This window comes from Schistocerca americana, chromosome X, assembly GCF_021461395.2.
Source record: "Schistocerca americana isolate TAMUIC-IGC-003095 chromosome X, iqSchAmer2.1, whole genome shotgun sequence".
NCBI classification, from domain to species: domain Eukaryota; kingdom Metazoa; phylum Arthropoda; class Insecta; order Orthoptera; family Acrididae; genus Schistocerca; species Schistocerca americana.
The window spans coordinates 652,905,073-652,923,508 of NC_060130.1; the positions used below are offsets into that span (position 1 = coordinate 652,905,073).

The following is an 18,436-nucleotide window of genomic DNA, read 5'->3' on the forward strand; positions in this document are numbered from 1 at the left end:
AGGGGAGACAGTTTAAGTAAAAGGAAACTGTTAGGCCAAAACTGGCTTTCAAGCTGCACAAAACTACTGCACTCTCTGTAACCAGTCAGTCAACCAATAGTTCACAGTGATAGCCTATAAAACAAATAATGAACTATTTACAGCACTAAAATGTTTGGAATGGCAATCCCACTGCTATGAATTTTGAGGAGATATGAGACTTGAAGATCAAAACATATGCTGCCAAGCAAAGTGGTAACTAAAAAAAAAGCATAAATGCATAAAAGTTCTGATTAAAACCATTAACGGGAATTGCAAGATGAGTGTGAGTGACTCTAAAGCAGCTTCTGCAATTAATTCAAGTCATTTCACAAAAGGGAAAAGAAAAGGAAAAAGGAAAAGAAAGACATATACAAAAGCAAAAAGGAAAAGAAAGACATATAGGACTTTTCTTCAAACATATACGGAAGCAATGCAAATGTCAATGCAGTTAAGCAGGCTGTTTTTCTAGTATCTTAATATCACTGTCCCAGAAATATTTAACTACAAAATAAAACAATACTTTTAATAAGCCTTCCCACGGATCACCACTGTCTCACAAAGATAATGAATGAAGCAATGTTTTCAGAAATGTAAGAGAAGTATGCACATATTTTACAAAGGCACTACTTTATACTTTCTGGAAATAACACAATACGAAATATCAGAAGCACAAATATAATTTCTATTTTTTCCCCTTATTTATTTGTAATAAATTTACAAGAATAAAAGAGGCTCAATGTCTGCAGATCCAAACAATATTCTCTAAAAAAAAAAAAAAAAGGGGGGGGTGGGGGGTGGGGATCAGATACCATTACAAGTCAGGACTGTACATCAAATTATTTAATGTCAGTATATGTATAGCTGCAACTGTGAATTGTCTAGTGTCAATCTGAAAATGCACACAAGCTTCAAAATTTGAGATCATTAATATATTTTTCAAAGCTCATGAAGCCATGATTGTACTTATTAATGTGGTTTAATATTACATCTTGGCAAGATTTACTCTCAGTGGAAGACTGAACTGAAGCACCTATGAAAACAGCAAAAGAACTCATTCAAATATATCCCATCCTTTTCACATTTTCTCACAAATACAACAGAAGCGGACTAGTTACTGCTTCGTTGTAAATTGCATAATACATAAAAAACCAATTTCTCAGTGTTTAGGCCACATTCATCTATGACAACTTTCAACTGAATAACACTTCACAAACATATCTCATTCAATATACACCAGACTGACCAACACTCACTGAAAATATGTGGAAACATCTTTTCCGTTTATAACAAAAACAGCAGGGTACTAGAAGTCAATCGTACATAATATTAGAGATGATTATTGAAACTGCAAGCCACAAGAGTTCATTCTTGAGACAATACAGGAGCTGCCATTATTGACTAATCTCATTAAAAGATAAACACAGAATGTTTTTTTGCAGTACTTAAGCAGCAACTGTATTTTGTGTACATCTTGCACCTCAGCAGAAGCATTCCCTGAATGATGTGGCAGATCCATTCTCAGCATTCAAATTCTGAGGCAGTGATAGCATTCAAATCCTTCATTAGACCTTCCAGATTAGCCATCTCTTGGTTTAGCTCTTCTGTACTGTAGGAAGGCTAGGGATAACACCACATCATTAGTAACAGTCTTAAGGAATTTCAACCTACAGTACTAACACTGATTAAAAATTCCTTATGTTTCTATGCAGTAAAAGTCAGTAAGTTATGCAAGCAAATTTTCAATATAATTAACTTTACACTGTTACCTAGTATACCAAAGAAATGGGCAAAAAGCATACTATGGATGCAACAAGAGCACATGTCATGATCAGACACCGATCAGTTCACAAATGAACAGTGTTGTTGAACACAAAATGTCACAAACAGTATCTTATATATTCTAATGTGTTATCCCAATTAGCCCATTCTTAACTAAATATACTGCATTTGAGTAAGAGATTTGGTTAGCTTCACAAAAATACCATTGTAGGTAACTCAAGTACACAATTCTATGAATTCTGAATCTGATACAGTAATAATTTGAGAACATAGAAGTGAAACCTGTTTGAGTTACACTTTAGTATTATGGAAATTCCATTCTGTCACATTTAAGCTTCTGTAACAGTGTGAATGACAACTTCATAGTGTGGAGAGATCTAAACCAAACATCATATGTTTCAAATACAAACACATTTAAACAAATCTGAACTGATGACAGAGAGACCAAATAGTTATCTACACTGCCTAAGGGGCGGGGGGGTTAAGCACTCATTGCACAACCCCCCCCCCCCCCCCCCCCCCCCCTGGACTGGATGTCCGCATGGATTCAGTTTTGAGATGGGTGTCATAAATCCATTGTATTCTCTTCTGAGGCAAGCTGGTTCACAAATGATCTAAGTGGTCCTTGATATACTGGAGGTGGAACAGAGTTGATGTCTGAGCTGATCCCATACTTGTTCTACCAGGGACAGATCTGAAAATCTTGCTGGCACCAGAGTATCTCAAAATCACATACACAGTACACAGACATATAGCCCATGTGTGGACAAACATAGTCCAGTTGAAAAATGGCACCATGACACTGTAGCATGAGGGGAACACAGAGGGTGCAGGTTGACATACTGTTATGCCATCAGAGTTTTGGTGCAGGTTGGCATACTGTTTGCCATCAGAGTTTCCTCAATCACTACCAGCTGTGACATGAAGTTATATCCAGGGGCTCCCCACACCATGATTCAAGAAATAACATTGTTGTAGGTTTCCAAAACAGTGGAAGAATGGGACCTCTCACCAGGCTGCTACCATACTCACTGACAATAGTCATTTGGAGTAGTGCACAACTGCAATTCATTGCTAACACAATGTGACATCATTTGTGAGTAGTCCATGTTTACTGGTCAGGGTACCACTCCAAATGAAGCCATTTGCATTGTGGAATTAATGGCAGCATACATGTGGGACAACTGCTGCTCATTTCTCACCAATGGTGCCAGATTACACATAATGTTGCAGAGAGTCCAGTAGTCATTCTTGGATGGCTAATATAGATGCTAAGGAGTTACGATGTGCTCAGTGCACAATAAACAGCGATCCTCCCTTGTGGTAGTCAGATGTGATAGACTGGAACATTGACAACACATATGCTTGCCTCACGTTCCACTGCAGTCCAACATTGGGCCACTGTCTCATCCAAATGTTCCACAAATCTGGATACTGCACGATTTGACACACTGGCCAAATGGAGACACACAATGATGCCCCTTTCAAACTCTGGCAGGTGCTGAAAACACTGTCTCACACAAGTATACGTCCTCTCTGCCTCTTTCACAGTGATCACTCAACACAAACACTGTTCTCACCTCTTATATAGCTTACCAGGCCTGGTAACAACACTAAACACAAACAAAACTAATGCTCTCTGGTGAGTGTTCTATTTGTTACAGAGGATTGCAACTCTAAACATTTATATACCCACCAATGGTGTGTACGTGTACAAAGTAATATGGACATCCAATGATGTCTTCTGGGTGTTTCACTTTTTTTGTGAGGTAATGTAAACATATCACTAGTTTGCAACATACATTACACTAAAACGGTTCTGTCATGCTATGGTGGAGTGTAGGCTGCTATGAAATTTCCTGATAGTTTACATTTTGACAACACTCAATAAATACAGCTCACTATTTCACAAACAGAAACTATAACTGTACTCTATTCAAACAACTGCATACAGGAAATGGATACCATGCAGTTTTTGGGATTAAAATTAGATCACAGCTGATTTGGAAAACCCACATTGTAGATTTAGTATGCAGTTTCCATCACTACAGCTTCACTAGCTGTTCTGTAATTTCAGAAGTAACAGGTTTTCATATGAAATACTTTGAAGCATTCTGATATATAGAGATGCATACTACTGTCAGGACACCAACAGCTTGTTTTCTTGCCACTAGTTTTGCAAGTAGTTTATTTCAAATTTCCCAAACAAATTTTACTAAGTTTAATTGGAAATTTTTCTGGGACATGTCTTCCTAGAAATTTACTATTGTCTGTTGGCATTGGGGACACTTTCTTGAGAGAGTGTTGTGCAATTCTGAATAAGTCTGTCACCAAGTTAGATGCAAAATTTATTGCAAAAGAAACATATGGAACAACAGTTTCTTCCATGACCTCATCTGTTTCCTCTGTAGCAAATGTAACATATTTGTGAAATGAATTATAAGAAACAGTCAAAACTACCATGTAGAAACACAAACCTAATGGTCCTATCAGCACACAAAGGATATACTACAACCATTCTGGGTTTACAACTGCCTCTTTCAAAGTCATTACAGCAACTGCAAACAGATGGAAGTATCTCATAACACATAACAACTGGAAATTTGTACATTGCTCTCATATGAAAGCAGCCTTGTTCTGTCTTATAACTAGATCCTATGTTGCGTAACACAGTGATCCGAGTAATTTCTGGGAGTTTCATTTGAAAGCTTTGTTGTAGCCCGAGCTGTGTTCTGGCTGGGTTTCCAAAGTGTTGTTATAATAGAAAGGAGTCCGATATGTGTGTAAATATGCAGAGCATATTAAATTTCTTGTGGGTATTATATTGGTGATTACATGTGAATTCAGGAAATTTCTGTTGCCCAACCTGATCTAGTTCATAGGAGATTAACTACTGAAGGATTTTTAAAACAAATCTATTTGGTTATGTTATAATTCATATTAGCACCATACCAGAGACTTGATCGGTAGGGTACTGCTCGTGAAAAGTAAGATCTGGGTTACACTCTCGCACAGTTTTAAGCTATTAGGAAATTTAACATATAACACTTCCTGGTGATATGTTTGATAATGAACACATGCAATGGACACACACTTGTCATGGAAACCATAGGAGAACAACATTATCTAATTTACCTGGATAGTGTTAGGATCTTCTACAGATGCCGTTCTCACTTTTGGCACCGAACCAACAGATGAAGCAGGGGTATTGGTTAAAATGCCTGCTTTTTTGTATGGACTTGATGACCCCTGTGGTCGCACTGCAGAAGAACAAGACACTAATATATAACATTACATTATGCTGACTCTTAGTCATAGCAGTTAATGATTTGCACATTTTGCTGATTCATCTAATACTTGTGAACTGAAGAAACCTTGACATTAATAGAAATAACAAATGAAATTATAGAAGCAAACCTAATAAATTATATGACACAATGAGATTTTAAAAGCACAGCAATTTTCAAAGAAACTAATGGATCAGACGTATTACATAACTTATTGCTGATAAGAATTCATGCAGACAGACATGGCAGTGAAAGCATCAAATCACCACGATCATAACTGATGCTGAGTAGTCTGATGACGTGCTCTGTGGTTACCCTTTCTGAAAATTATTTTATATCCCACTTTTGGGATAGACTTCTTTCTCACTCTCCTACATGATTAGTGTTATTTAGAGCTATTCTTTCTCATTCCATATCCATTTCTCAAGCAGATTCAGAAGGATGTAGGTTGCAGTACGTACTCGGAGATGAAGAAGCTTGCACAGGATAGAGTAGCATGGAGAGCTGCATCAAACCAGTCTCAGGACTGAAGACGACAACAACAACATCCATTTCTCTCTTTCTCCTGTCTAGTTTACTACAGCCTTACCTCTGTTCCTTAAACCTAACTTACCTATTCACAAACACTGACAACAATTTGAGTCACACAGGCCTAGGTGAGTAGCATACCTACAGTCTTCAGATGCCTCCATTACTTTACTCACAAAGCTAGGTGATACATGCTAAGGGCAAAAATCACTAAATTGATACATAAATCTTGGCATAATTCTTGCATGATTCATTATTGATAGCTGCTTTCAACTAATATTTCAGAAACAAAACTACAATTTTCTTTCTGGTCCTGATACCTACTAAGAATTCATCTAACGACACCAGACATTCAACAAACAACTTGCACAAAATTGTCCTTGGTGTACCTGAATTGAGTATTACAAAGAAGGTACATGAATTAGTCCTTTGTGTAAGCCTCTTGCTCTGTACTTAGTCCCTAGTACACTGCAATAAGCACCAGAGGGTGACACCATCCAGGCACTCCAGTCATGGCGTCACACCGAGTTCCACTCCATTTCCACCCAGGTGGCACTCACAATATGAGATGATTTCTGCTTCCACTACAAGGCTGTCAAAGCATTAGATTAATCTTCTGCTACTGAAATCAGCTGCCACAGCAGGCTTTGATATCTGGAACTAATTTCCTCGATGCAGATGCAGGATTATACTGCCGATCGCAGGATTGGTCATCCCGATCACATATAAGTTTACAGCAGTTCAGTTCCACTTCACATGCTGCACTAACTACACTGTAGGTCACTGTCTATTGAGGGTGCTGTTCATAATTTTTATTTCAACGGTTTCTTTAATTTTATTGCTTGACACTGTCAGAAAGAAGAGAAGCAATATAAAATACATTTTTTATATAGAAGGTGTCCCACGAAGAATAGTCAGTATTCAGGTATATGACAGGAATAAGCACTTAAAGCAAAAAACTTAATATGGACATACACCCTATTCTAAATGGTTTCTGAGCTAGAACACATTTAATGTACATTGTTATTTATTTTTTGGATTATTCAGTACACTGTCAGGTTTACGCATTTACAACAGTTAGTACACACTACAACATGTGTTATACAAAGTATCAAATAAAAAATACACATTTTTGACACATTCATGTCACATTACATCTATTGTACGGTTCACAAGAAATGTTCAAATTTCGCACCATCAACTTCAATGCATTCGTGCACTCTTGGAAGAATGTGTTGCTTCTCTGAATGCCTCTACATGTTTTCTAATGAGGCCAGCAGCAGCCATGATGAGAGCAAGCAGTTCATCTCGTGTATTCACCCTTTATTTGTACCCTTCAGACTTCATCCAATCCCATAAACAAAAATCTAATAGCATAGGGTCTGGTGACATTGGTGGCCAGTTAACTGTAACACCATACCCAATCCAGCGATTAGAGTAAGTGCGGTTGAGATGTTCCCTTACATGTCTGGTAAAACGTTGAGGGACTCTGTCATGCTGGAAGTACATTGCAGTCCATGTGGTCGAAGGAACATCCTCAAAATGCTTAACAAACAAATTTTACAAACAGTACAAGTGATTCCTTCCAGTCATTCATGGATCTAAAATGACTGGATCTATCAATGTGTTACCAATCATGCCACATCAAACATTGTTTGAAAAACGAACTTGGAAATTGGTTTACACAGTAGCATGTGAATTATCCTGCTACCATAATTGATTATTGTGTATCCACTGTTGATTCCATTCAAAGTAAACATGTATTCATCAGTGAATAGTATTAATGGAAGCAAATGATGATTGTCATTTAACCAGTGACAAAACTCAATTCACGAGGCATTGTTGCAAATGTGAAGACTGTGGACAAGCTGTATGTGAAATGTGTACAAGTTTTCCACATGTAATGTTTGTGATACACGTGCTCGTAGGACATTGATACCTGCAGAAAATCACTGAGTGCTGGCAGTAGGACTGTGCTGCACCATTCAATGTGTAGCTGTTCCTGCATAGGTTGTTAACTACACATTAAGAAGAAAAATGGAAACTTCTATGCATACCTATTACACACACAACGTGCTGAAGACACTGGTAAACACTCTATGATCAGAAATTAGACATGGTGGAAAGTACCGATATTAGTCTTTGACTGTAGTAAGAGCACTGCTGCTGAAGGCACCACAAGCACATGCCATATCTGCATACTCTTCATTAGCGCAAATGTACAGCATTTTAGCTAGAGCAATGCTTCTCTCTGATACACTCTCAATCCCTTGCACTGCTGCACTCAAAACACACCATAGAGAATGGTACATTCAATGGGCTAGTTTAATGGCAGGAAGATATTCCGAGGAGGTAGGCAGGACTAGAATAAAATGTCAGAGAGGTTGTGGGGTAGGACAAATACAGGCATGCCACTAGTCCAAAAACAAATGAGTGTTACTGTTGTATCCCTGAATACTGACCATTCCTCCTGGGGCACCCTATACAAATATAGCAGGAAAGTTCTGGTAGAATGTAAATTACAAATATAGTAGGCTGGTAGAATGCAAATTGCAAATATAGTAGGAAAGTTCTGGTAGAATGTAAATGTGTGTCTGCCTCAGTGAAGGGGGTGTGACACCATTGCCCAGGTAACACCAATGGTGAGCTGGCTTTCCCTACCACGCAGTCAGCAGTTTGGCTGCAAAAGTGTCCCTGTTGTCATGTTTATTGCATTGGAGTTGCATTAATAACAATAGTGCAGCATGTCTGAACATGAGATTCACAATAAATGAGGTTGTCCAAGGATGCATTCACTGGCTCCAATGACACTGAGCACAGGAAAGGGAATTCTGATCTGTGGACAAGGTCTCAAATTTATGCTCTCGGTGCTCATTTATTCTGAACTCAAGTGCAATAATGGTGGTCCAATTTTAGGTGTTACAACAGTGGTGGACAGAACACCTGCAGCACTTAACATTCATGGTCTACAGTGCTGAGAATTAGGGAGGAAATGGAAAGAAAGGAAAACGTGATTGACGAAGCACCGCCAGGTCACTCTTTACAAGAAACTCCAGGCGAGAAAAGAAGTTATGAGAGACAGGTAACCAAGATGAACATGTTCCAGCAGGATGCAATGCAAAGATACGTATGGTTATCATCAACATGAGGAATACCCTACTTCAAATAAACTTCTTTTCAGCCTTAAAGAAGCAGATATGTTCACTGGAAGTAGGTTGTCATTTCAAAATTGTCTTCACAAGCTCGGTTTCCAGCACAAAAAGTTTTTGTCTCAGACATTTATCATCCAGAGAGGTGACATAGGTGGCCTAGAGAGGCCAATATCTGCATACACTGAGAAATGTTTTATTCAAAGACATTTTGTTGCTGCGTGAGACGTGGGTTAATGCTTGTCACAAGTTTACAAAGGGGTGGATGGATCACAGAGCACAAGGAATGACAAAAGCACCAACATGCAAGGGTGGCATGATAATCAGCTTCCATGCTGGCTCTGCTTGCTGCGTCATTCCAAACTGTTTTTTGTTACTCCATACCAGGAAGCAAAGTGACTATCATGAGGAAATGAATGCCAAGGTTTTCATGGAGTAGTTTTTGTACTGTTCTGCTGTAAAATATTCCTCCAAATTGGACAATGGTAATGGACAATGTGCCATACAACTTGCTGTAATAGATAAAGCTTTGACAATGCAGTGGAAGAAAGAAGATATTTTGCTCTAGGGCAAAGAAATGTTCCATCAGAGAAAGTTGAACCTGGCATGAATAAGATGAAGTTAATGGAACTTGTAGTGCTTTACAAGCCAAAACTCCATGCTAGCAGGTCAACAAACTGGCTAACAATGAAGGGCATAATGTAACCAGGGTTCCACCATACCACAGTCATTTAAATCGACTGAGAATACATGGGCCCAGGTGAAAGGTAATGTGGCATAAAACAAAATAAGTTTACGACAAAAGAAGCCATTGCAAATGTTACTCCACAGGATTGGTCACGTGTTGTCACCAAAAAGGTAGTTGAGAAGACCTGTACTTTTGAAGGACTGCTGGACGAACAGACTGAAGAGATGGTAATTTCAGTCAGTGCCAGTACCAGTTCCAGATCCAAGGAAGAGAACAGAGATGGTTCTTCCCTTGGGGTCACTCCACTTATGCCGTAACTGTGAGTATGAATAAAAGATTCATTTATTTAACTACTCTGTTCAGTACTGTCATTTCTTGACTGTCAAAAAATATATAAAAATATATAAAATTAACATTTGTGTACCACAGTGGAATCTAATGAATGAGATATGTTGATTAAAAATATATTATATCAACAAAAGAGCAACAAAGTGCTTCTAAACCTATAAAAGTAAGGAAATAAGAATGGCATGACTAAGAAACAAACAGAAATATAATATAAATATAAAAATTAACTACACAGTTTGAAAAGATGTTAGAGGGAGATATGACACACGTATCATCAAAACTGATCTGGTAACTGTGCTCCAGAAAGCTTGTGGCATTTTAACCACTTGACATGGCTGGAAGCTCAAGAAAATTTTATTGAATGTTACTGCCATGAGACTCTGCATGCTTACATTAGAGGGACTTTTCAGTTAACTGTTTTCATAAAAAGATAATTAAACAACATTAATAACCTTATTATCTAAAATATATTAACAGGAAATAGTGTATATGTAATTACTACAGTTTGGAAAATTTGTCTTTGAAACCTTGAGCTTTAGGATATGTATAGATTTCACAAAGGAAGATGTCATATTGTAATAGTGGGTGGAAAGGCAATAGCACAGAGAGAGCACCATCAAAGGACACCTAGTAAAGATACCATCAGTATCAAGGAATATCTGCCCAACAAATATTTATTGCATTCAGTAACATTGTAATTCAATTTAATTCCTACAATAAACTCTAGAAATGTTATTGTTTGTACTGACATCTTCAGTTCAAAGACTAGTTTGATGCAGATTTCCACACTAATGAATCCTGCGCAGGTTTCTTCATCTCTGAAAACTACTGCAAACTACACTGACTTAAATGTGCTTACTGCAGTCAAAGTCTACAATTTTAGGCAACTGTTCCCACCATACCAAATTAACTACTCCTTCATGCCCCTGGAAATATCCTATCAACTTGTTCCATTTTACAGTCACATCTAAATTAGTTATCCGACCTATACCTATAATTCTCTTGTATGTACAGTTTACCATTCACGTTTCACTTTAATACTGTGTTACACACCACACAAATGTTTGCAAAACACGACATCTAAACACAATTCCTTCAGCATCACCTGATTTAACTAAACTACATTTTCTTACTCTTGTTTGACTTTAGATTTGTTCATTTTATAACCTCATTTTCAAGACACTGTCCATTCCGTACAAATGAAGTCCATCCTTTGCTATCTCTGACAGAATTACTATGTCATCAGTAAATGTTAACTATTTTATTTCTTTTTCCTGACATTTCCTTTTCCAAATTTCTCCTTGGTTGCCTTTATTGTTCACTAGTTAACTTTTTGCCCCCTGTATTTTATACCTAATAACTCTGATATGCCAAAGAGTGTGTATCAGCCAACACTGTTAAAAGCTTTTTCTAAATTTACAAATTCCCTAAACATACCTTGGTGCAAAAGGGGGTCCAATATTCAGGAACACACATTTTCAATAAATTGCTAGCAACCATTAAAAACTTGGTTTTGGATAAAGCACGGTTTAAACAAAGCTTGAAAGACTTTTTGATAGGCAACTCCTCCTACTCTACAGATGAATATCTTAACAGAGACCGTTAAGCCAGCTTAAGTAAAAATGTCCGTAATGGATAAGCATAATTAAGTAAAAATGTCTGTTAGATTTTGGTTTGACAGCACTTGGTCACAACAGTCAAGATTAGGTATTTTGTGTATAATAAATTTATTCATAGTGAATAACAATGTTTTATTCTGACAGCACGTTAATTCTGTAAATATTAGCTGTTCCAATTTATCACACTGTAATCACTTATTTCAACAATCTCCTCACAAATGATCAGGGTAGTAAGTATTATATTCAAATGTTTTATGTTTTTATGTTATACTTTCTGATATGTTCCACATCCACGAGAATTATCTCATTTTTTGGGTCTATGGAATGAAAACTGAATCTAATCTAATCTAATGAGGTTTGTCTTACTTCAATCTATCTTCTACAGTAGGCTGTGGGGTGAGTACTGCTTCACCTGTTTCTATATTTCTCCTGGAATCAAATTCCTCCAGGTCACCTTCTACAAACTGTTTCATTCTTCTGCAGATAATCTGTGTTAGCAACCACTACTTACTGAACTGACAATTGGTCATACACAAACTGTTCTGATACTGACTTCTTTGGTACTACATTCTTCTTGAAGTCTATGGGTATTTATTCCACATACCACTACAACAGTTTTGTCAAAGCTGGTTCTCCCAAGGGTTTTAGTAATACTGACGTAATAATGTCTTATCCAGGCACGTTTGGTCTTTCAGTGCTTTATCAAATTATTCTGGCAGTATCACTTCCTACAGGTTGTCTTTATCTACTTCTCTTCCTTTTCCATAACATTATTTTGAATTTTTTCCTTTATATAGCCCCTCTATACATTCCTTCCTCACTTCAGCTTTCCTTTCTTTGCTTACTACTAGCTAGTCAGCTGAGTTATAGATTTCATACAGCTCCTTATCTTTTCTCCAAATGTTTCTTTAACTTTCCTGTACACACCATCTATGTTTCTCATGGTCATGTATTCTTCTACAGCTTTTATTTCTACTCTGGCCATTCAAGTTTAGCCATTTTGTAGTTCTTGCCAATCTCATTTTTTAGATGTTTGTATCCTCTTTTGCCTGCTTCCTTTGTTGTATTTTTATATTTTATAATTTTATGAATTAAATTTAATATTGTGTGTTATCCAAGGATTTCTGCTGAGTCTTGTTCTTTTGGCTATTTAATCCTCCACTGCCATCTCCGTTTCACCTCTCCAAGCTACCCATTAATCTTCGATTGTATTTCTTTTGACCATTTTAATTATACTTGAGTAAATTTTTCACAGAGTTCTTACCACATCAGATGTGTCAGTATCGAGGTTTCAACAACTTCCTCCATTGTCACTGTCAGGAGACTTGATTTCAATTGGTTGTTAGTTATTTTAATTGGCCAAATTATGTCACAGAGGTGTCACAAAAACATGGAACTTCCGTATGCTAACATTATGTGTTGATGTCTATGACTAAAGAACATTGGTAGTTAAATGATTCGTTATAGGGCCAATGATTCAACAGATTTCTCCGTTGCCTTTCAGCTTCGTGCACATGTTTCCATGCACCACTAGCTGCTGTCTCAGTTGAAGTTGTTGCTACACATCCTGGACTCAACAGCTTCATACTAGTAGGCAGATGCAGCAGGAGACAACATTTCCATTTCATCGACCTTAATTTTATGTTTGTTCACATGCTGTTCAGCAACAACAGATTTGTCAAAATCATGATATTTAATGTGGCATCTCTGTACAGAGTTTTGAAATTGTTGATATCAACTGGCCAATGCAAATGCTACCACATTCACAAAGTATTTTATACATACCAAGAACACTGAGACCAAGGCAGTCTTTTACTGGGGACAGCATCTTACTTTCTTGTGTATTCAGAAAATGGAATGAATACTGTGTCTGCCCAGGTCTCTGCCTGTTTTATTTGTTGCAGTTCCAAAGACAGGAAGAGGAATGCTATGGGCTGATCATCATCTGATTATTGAGTATCTCTGTGTTTTTGTTTCTTATAGATGGTTAACTTAATATCTTGAGTGCTTTAGCTGGTCTTATGGTATTTGTTTCTTAGATTCCTGACCTCAGAGAAACAAAAACAAAGAGATACTAAAGTTCGCAGCTCGTGGTCTAGTGGCTAGTGTTGCCGCCTCTGGATCATGGGATCTCAGGTTCGATTCCCAGCCAGGTTGGAGATTTTCTCTGCCCGGGGATTGGGTGTTTGTGTTATCCTCATCATTTCATCATCATCATCATCATTGTTCATGACAGTGGCTCAATTGGACTGTGTAAAACAACTGGACTGTGTAAAAATTGGGACTTTGTATGTGCGCTGATGGCTGCGCAGTTGAGCTCCCCACAAACCAAACATCAAAGAGAGATACTAAATCACCAGAAGATGATCAGTCCATAGTATTCCTTCCTTCCTTTCCACAGATACTCCTATTATGTGCTACTACGTGGTTGCACCTATTGAGCAGTTACTTGTATCGTTGAGGAACGCAAGGCATCTCACCACATCAATGTCTATAGTTTGTTGGGGTACTATAAATATAATATCTAAATACTCTACAACAATAACTGACAACATTTTTATGGAGCTGTTTAATGACCACAGTCATATGACCTATAATCAATTACCTTTTATGACCTAGTGTTAATAGTAAACAAAACAGAAAATCTATCAAATCTGAGTACAAGGAATAATCTAAAAGCTGAGTGTTTTAGGAGATTGCTCAAAGAAATAAGCTAGAGAGTGTTTACCATACTCGTGTATGAATGGAAAGTACAGCACATTCACTTACAAAGATAACTTAATATCAAATCTCTTAAGAATTCTTCCTATTTTTCAAGATATGCTTCTGGGCGAAAGGTAGGAACGCCACCAATCTGCTTGTATCATGAAGGTCAAATCTGTAGAGCACAATGGATCCAATTGTTGGTGTAACGATTCTGCTTGAACACTGCTTTTAGATGATCCGGTTCTTGTGTCAAATTATCTGCATCTGAGATGGAATAAGCTCTTTTTACCAATGTACGTAGGACCCCTTTGTGTTGGTGCAATGGATGAGAACTTGATCCATGAAGATATCGGTCTATGTGCATGGGCTTACGATAAACACTGTGTCCTAATGTCCCATCATCTTTCCTGTAAACCAAGACATCTAAAAATGGAAGTTTTCCATCCTTTTCAATTTCCATCGTTAACTTAATATTGGGTTACAGACAGTTAAAATGATCTAGGAAATGATCCTAGCATCCCTCCCATATAACCATACTGTAAAAGTATAGTTGATATATCTCCAAAAACAAGTTGGTTTTAAGAATGCCTTCTTCAGTGCTGTGTTCTCAGAATCTTCCACAAACCAATTGGAGAATATAAGGGATAATGGACTCCCCATAGCCATTCTGTCAGTTTGTTCAAAGTATTTGTCATTAAATAAAAAATATGTTGACGCCAACACATGGTGACAAAGCTTAGTCGTTTCTTCATCCAATTTTTCACCTATTACGTGCAAAGGATCTTCAAGAGGAACTCTGGTAAAATGTGACAACATCAAAATTAATGAGCAAATCCATAAGACTGAGGCACAAAGACTTCAAATGCCGAATCAAAACCAGAGAATTCGAAATATGATGTCCACATTTTCTGACACAGAGGCTGAGAATGGATGCTAAATATTTGGTTGGCCAAGTTATAAGTAGAAGGACCCAAAATGCTAACAATAGGCCAAAGAGGAACCACTGCTTGTGTACCTTATGCAAATCATGTAATCTTGGCGGGACTGCAGTACCAGGTCGAACTTTTTTTAAGATCATCGTCAGATAATGAACTTTTCCTGAAAAATGAAAGTGTCTTGCAATCTCTATGTTCAGTTGACTCATTCTGTAACCTTTGATATGCAAAGTCTGCAAGTAAAAGATCCATTTTACCAAATAATACTCCCACAAAAGAAGAACCATTGCACTGTCCTTGTCCGCTGGTAGAATTACTAAATCCTGGTCTTCTCTGATGGATCAGACAGCGGTTCTTTCAAGCGAGGAGGTGTTACTTTGTGGGGTGGCACCTGACACAACGTATGTGAGACATCTTGCCCAACATCAACTAGATCCTTTGGAAAGCTGGACACTGCTTGTTTAACCGCAGAGATGAATTCAGTAATGGTAACATCCAGCATAGTAGCATTGTCCAGTTGTTGGGTTGTGAGATTAATCACATGTCGACAGGCGTCATCATCCGTTATTGTAGACTGAGAAGAAAGCCGATGAAACTTGGAAGACTGTCTACTTGATGGCATTTGCATGGACCCAGTCTGATGTTGCCCCAGCAAACTGTCAACCCATTCCCAGGATGCAGCAGACAGCAGTGCTGGTACCTCCAAATGCAAATAAAATAAATCCTTGCATATGAAATCTAGTGGTCTGCGTGTAAAATGAATGCACTCCCTGACTAAGACAAAACCAGCATGTTTCTTAATGTTGTTGGCCATTTTTGTCCCAATGTAATGAACAATTCTGACAAATTTAGGTATTACAACTTCATTCCAGCAACTTAGCAGAAAAGCGAGGGTGCTCAGCAACTTCCTCTTCTTTTTACAAAGTTTATCAAACTTCCTTACAAGTTGAAACATCTCCTCCCCATAGAGGCTCTTGATGTAGCTCTGTAAACTTTACCAGCGTAAAAATTGATGATATTCATATCGGGTCTCCATGCAAACACCATCAGCAGGCAATCTTTGAAGTTTCAATGGCTTTCTTCTCAGTCCCCAATAACAGACAATGACATCTGTCGACATGCTGCGATTAATCTCACAACCAAACAACTAGACGATGCTATGCAGGCAGTATTGGAAAGGGGGTTAAATTTTGTCCCTGCGCCCAGGAATGTTCCCATTACTGAATTTATCTCCGCAGCTGAGCAAGCGGTGGCATTGTTTCCCGAGGATATAAGTGACAAAGGTGGGCAAGAGGTATTGCATATGCTGTGTTCGGTTCCACCTTCATGAAGTAACATCTCCTTGCTTGAAAGAGTAGCGATATGGTCCATCAGAGAAGACCAAAATTTAATAACTCCACCAACGGACAAGGGCAATGCAAAAGTTCTTCTTTTGTGGGACGATTATTTGGGTAAAATGGATCTCTCACTAGCAGACTCAGTGTACTGAAAACCACAGAATGATCCGACCGAACATATAAAATGCATGGTGCTTTCATTTTTGAAGAAGAGTTCATTATCTGAAAATGTTCTTAACACACTCTGACCTGGTGCTGCAGTCCCATCGAGATTATATGGTTTGCCTAAGGTACACAAGCAAGGGGTTCCCCTACAGTCTATTGTTAGTAATGTGGATGCCACTACTTACAACTTGGCTGAATATTTAGCATCCATTCTGTCCTCACATTCCAAAATGTGAACATCATATTTCCAATTCTCTTGTTTTATTCAGCATTTGAAGTCTTTGTGTCTCAGTCTCATGGATTTGCTCTTTAGTTGTGATGTTGTATCACTTTTTACCAGAGTTTCTCTTGAAGATTCTTTGCACGTAATTGGTGAAAAATTGCATGAAGAAACGACTAAGCTTTGTCACCAGGTATTGACACTGATGTACTTTTTATTTACTGACAAATACTTTGAACAAACTGACAGAGTGGCAATGGGGAATCCATTATCCCTTATATTCTCCAATTTGTTTATGGAAGATTTTGAGAACACAGCACTGAAGACGGCATTCTTAAAACCAACTTGCTTTTGGAAATACGTCAACTATACTTTTATAGTATGGCTATATGGGAGGGATGCTTGGATCGTTTCCTAGATCATTTTAACTGTCTGCATCCCAATATTAAGATAATGATGGGAACTGAAAAGGATGGAAAACTTCCATTTTTAGATGTCTTGGTCTACAGGAGAGATGAAGGGACATTAGGACACAGTGTTTACCGTAAGCTCATGCACATGAGCGATATCTTCATGCATCAAGTTGTCATCCATTGTACGAACAAAAAGGTGTTATACATACATTGGTAAAAAGAATTTATGCCATCTCAGATGCAGATAGTTTGTCACAAGAACTGGATCATCTAAAAGCAGTGTTCAAGCAGAATTGTTATATCGACAATCACATTGGACTTTCGCAGGAACCAACAGAAGATACAAGGAAGTCAGTGGTGTTCCTACCTTTTCTGGGAACCACATCTTGAAAATTGGAAGAATTCTAAGGAGATTTGATATTAAAAGCATATTCCATATGCTAGCAAAGACCAGAGTGCTGCTTGGCTCAGTGAAGTATGATTTGGGTTTGAGAAAGCCCAGTGTCTACAAAACTCTGCCATTCCAGAAAAAGCCTATATTGGACAGAGGATTTGTATTGTCCAGGATTGATGCATGGAGCACCAGTGCCACATGCGTTTATTGCATCCAGAAAAATTTGTGGTTGCAGAAGACTGTCTTACTGAAGGACATAAAATGTTATATGATGAGACACAAGTGGTTGCCCCTGCATCACTTTATTGGGACTGTGTAGTGAAAGAAGCTATTGAAATCCAGCTATCTGACAATATTGTAAACAGATGTAAGGGGGTATCCCTTAAGTAAGAGTTGGTATCCTGTTTTGTTTGAAATTAAAAAACAATGGAAATTGTTTTGGTCGTCAAAAGGTGTCAGTCAATACTATTTGGTACTGATTTATCATTCCCACAAGTTTTCACCACCGGTGCGCTGTTGTGCTTTGCACTAGAGAGCAATTACAGTCGTGCATACATGGTGGGCCTGCAAATAATGTATAAAGGAGCCGCCGTTGTGGTTTGATTTCAGTTCCAGTGAGTTAGTGTGACACCTTACTCACCCAAAGATGGCGGCCCTGTGGACCACCGAAATACTGTGTCAAGATGAAGTTATGTTCCGGCTGGAGACCCAATACAAATATCATCTTGGCCATGAAAGTTTATGGATCCATCTCCCAGGTGGCATAAATATGACACAATTAAGCCCCTGAACAAGAATGCAATTAAAATTCTGTCCAGTTCTACTTTTGCCAGCATTCTTCGACATT

At 38.0% G+C, this 18,436-nt stretch overlaps 1 protein-coding gene across 1 annotated transcript in view; it reads right to left on the minus strand.

Moving 5' to 3' along the window:
• Positions 1-816: 816 nt before the first annotated feature.
• The window catches only part of LOC124554758 (neogenin), a 247,122-nt gene continuing 229,502 nt past the window's right edge, over positions 817-18,436 (minus strand). The window contains exons 24-25 of the mRNA XM_047128409.1: positions 4,936-5,060; positions 817-1,638 (exon numbers count right to left, since the gene is read on the minus strand). Of these exons, the coding sequence (XP_046984365.1) occupies positions 1,540-1,638; positions 4,936-5,060 (224 nt within the window). The 3' untranslated portion in view covers positions 817-1,539. The remainder of the gene's footprint in view (positions 1,639-4,935; positions 5,061-18,436) is intronic.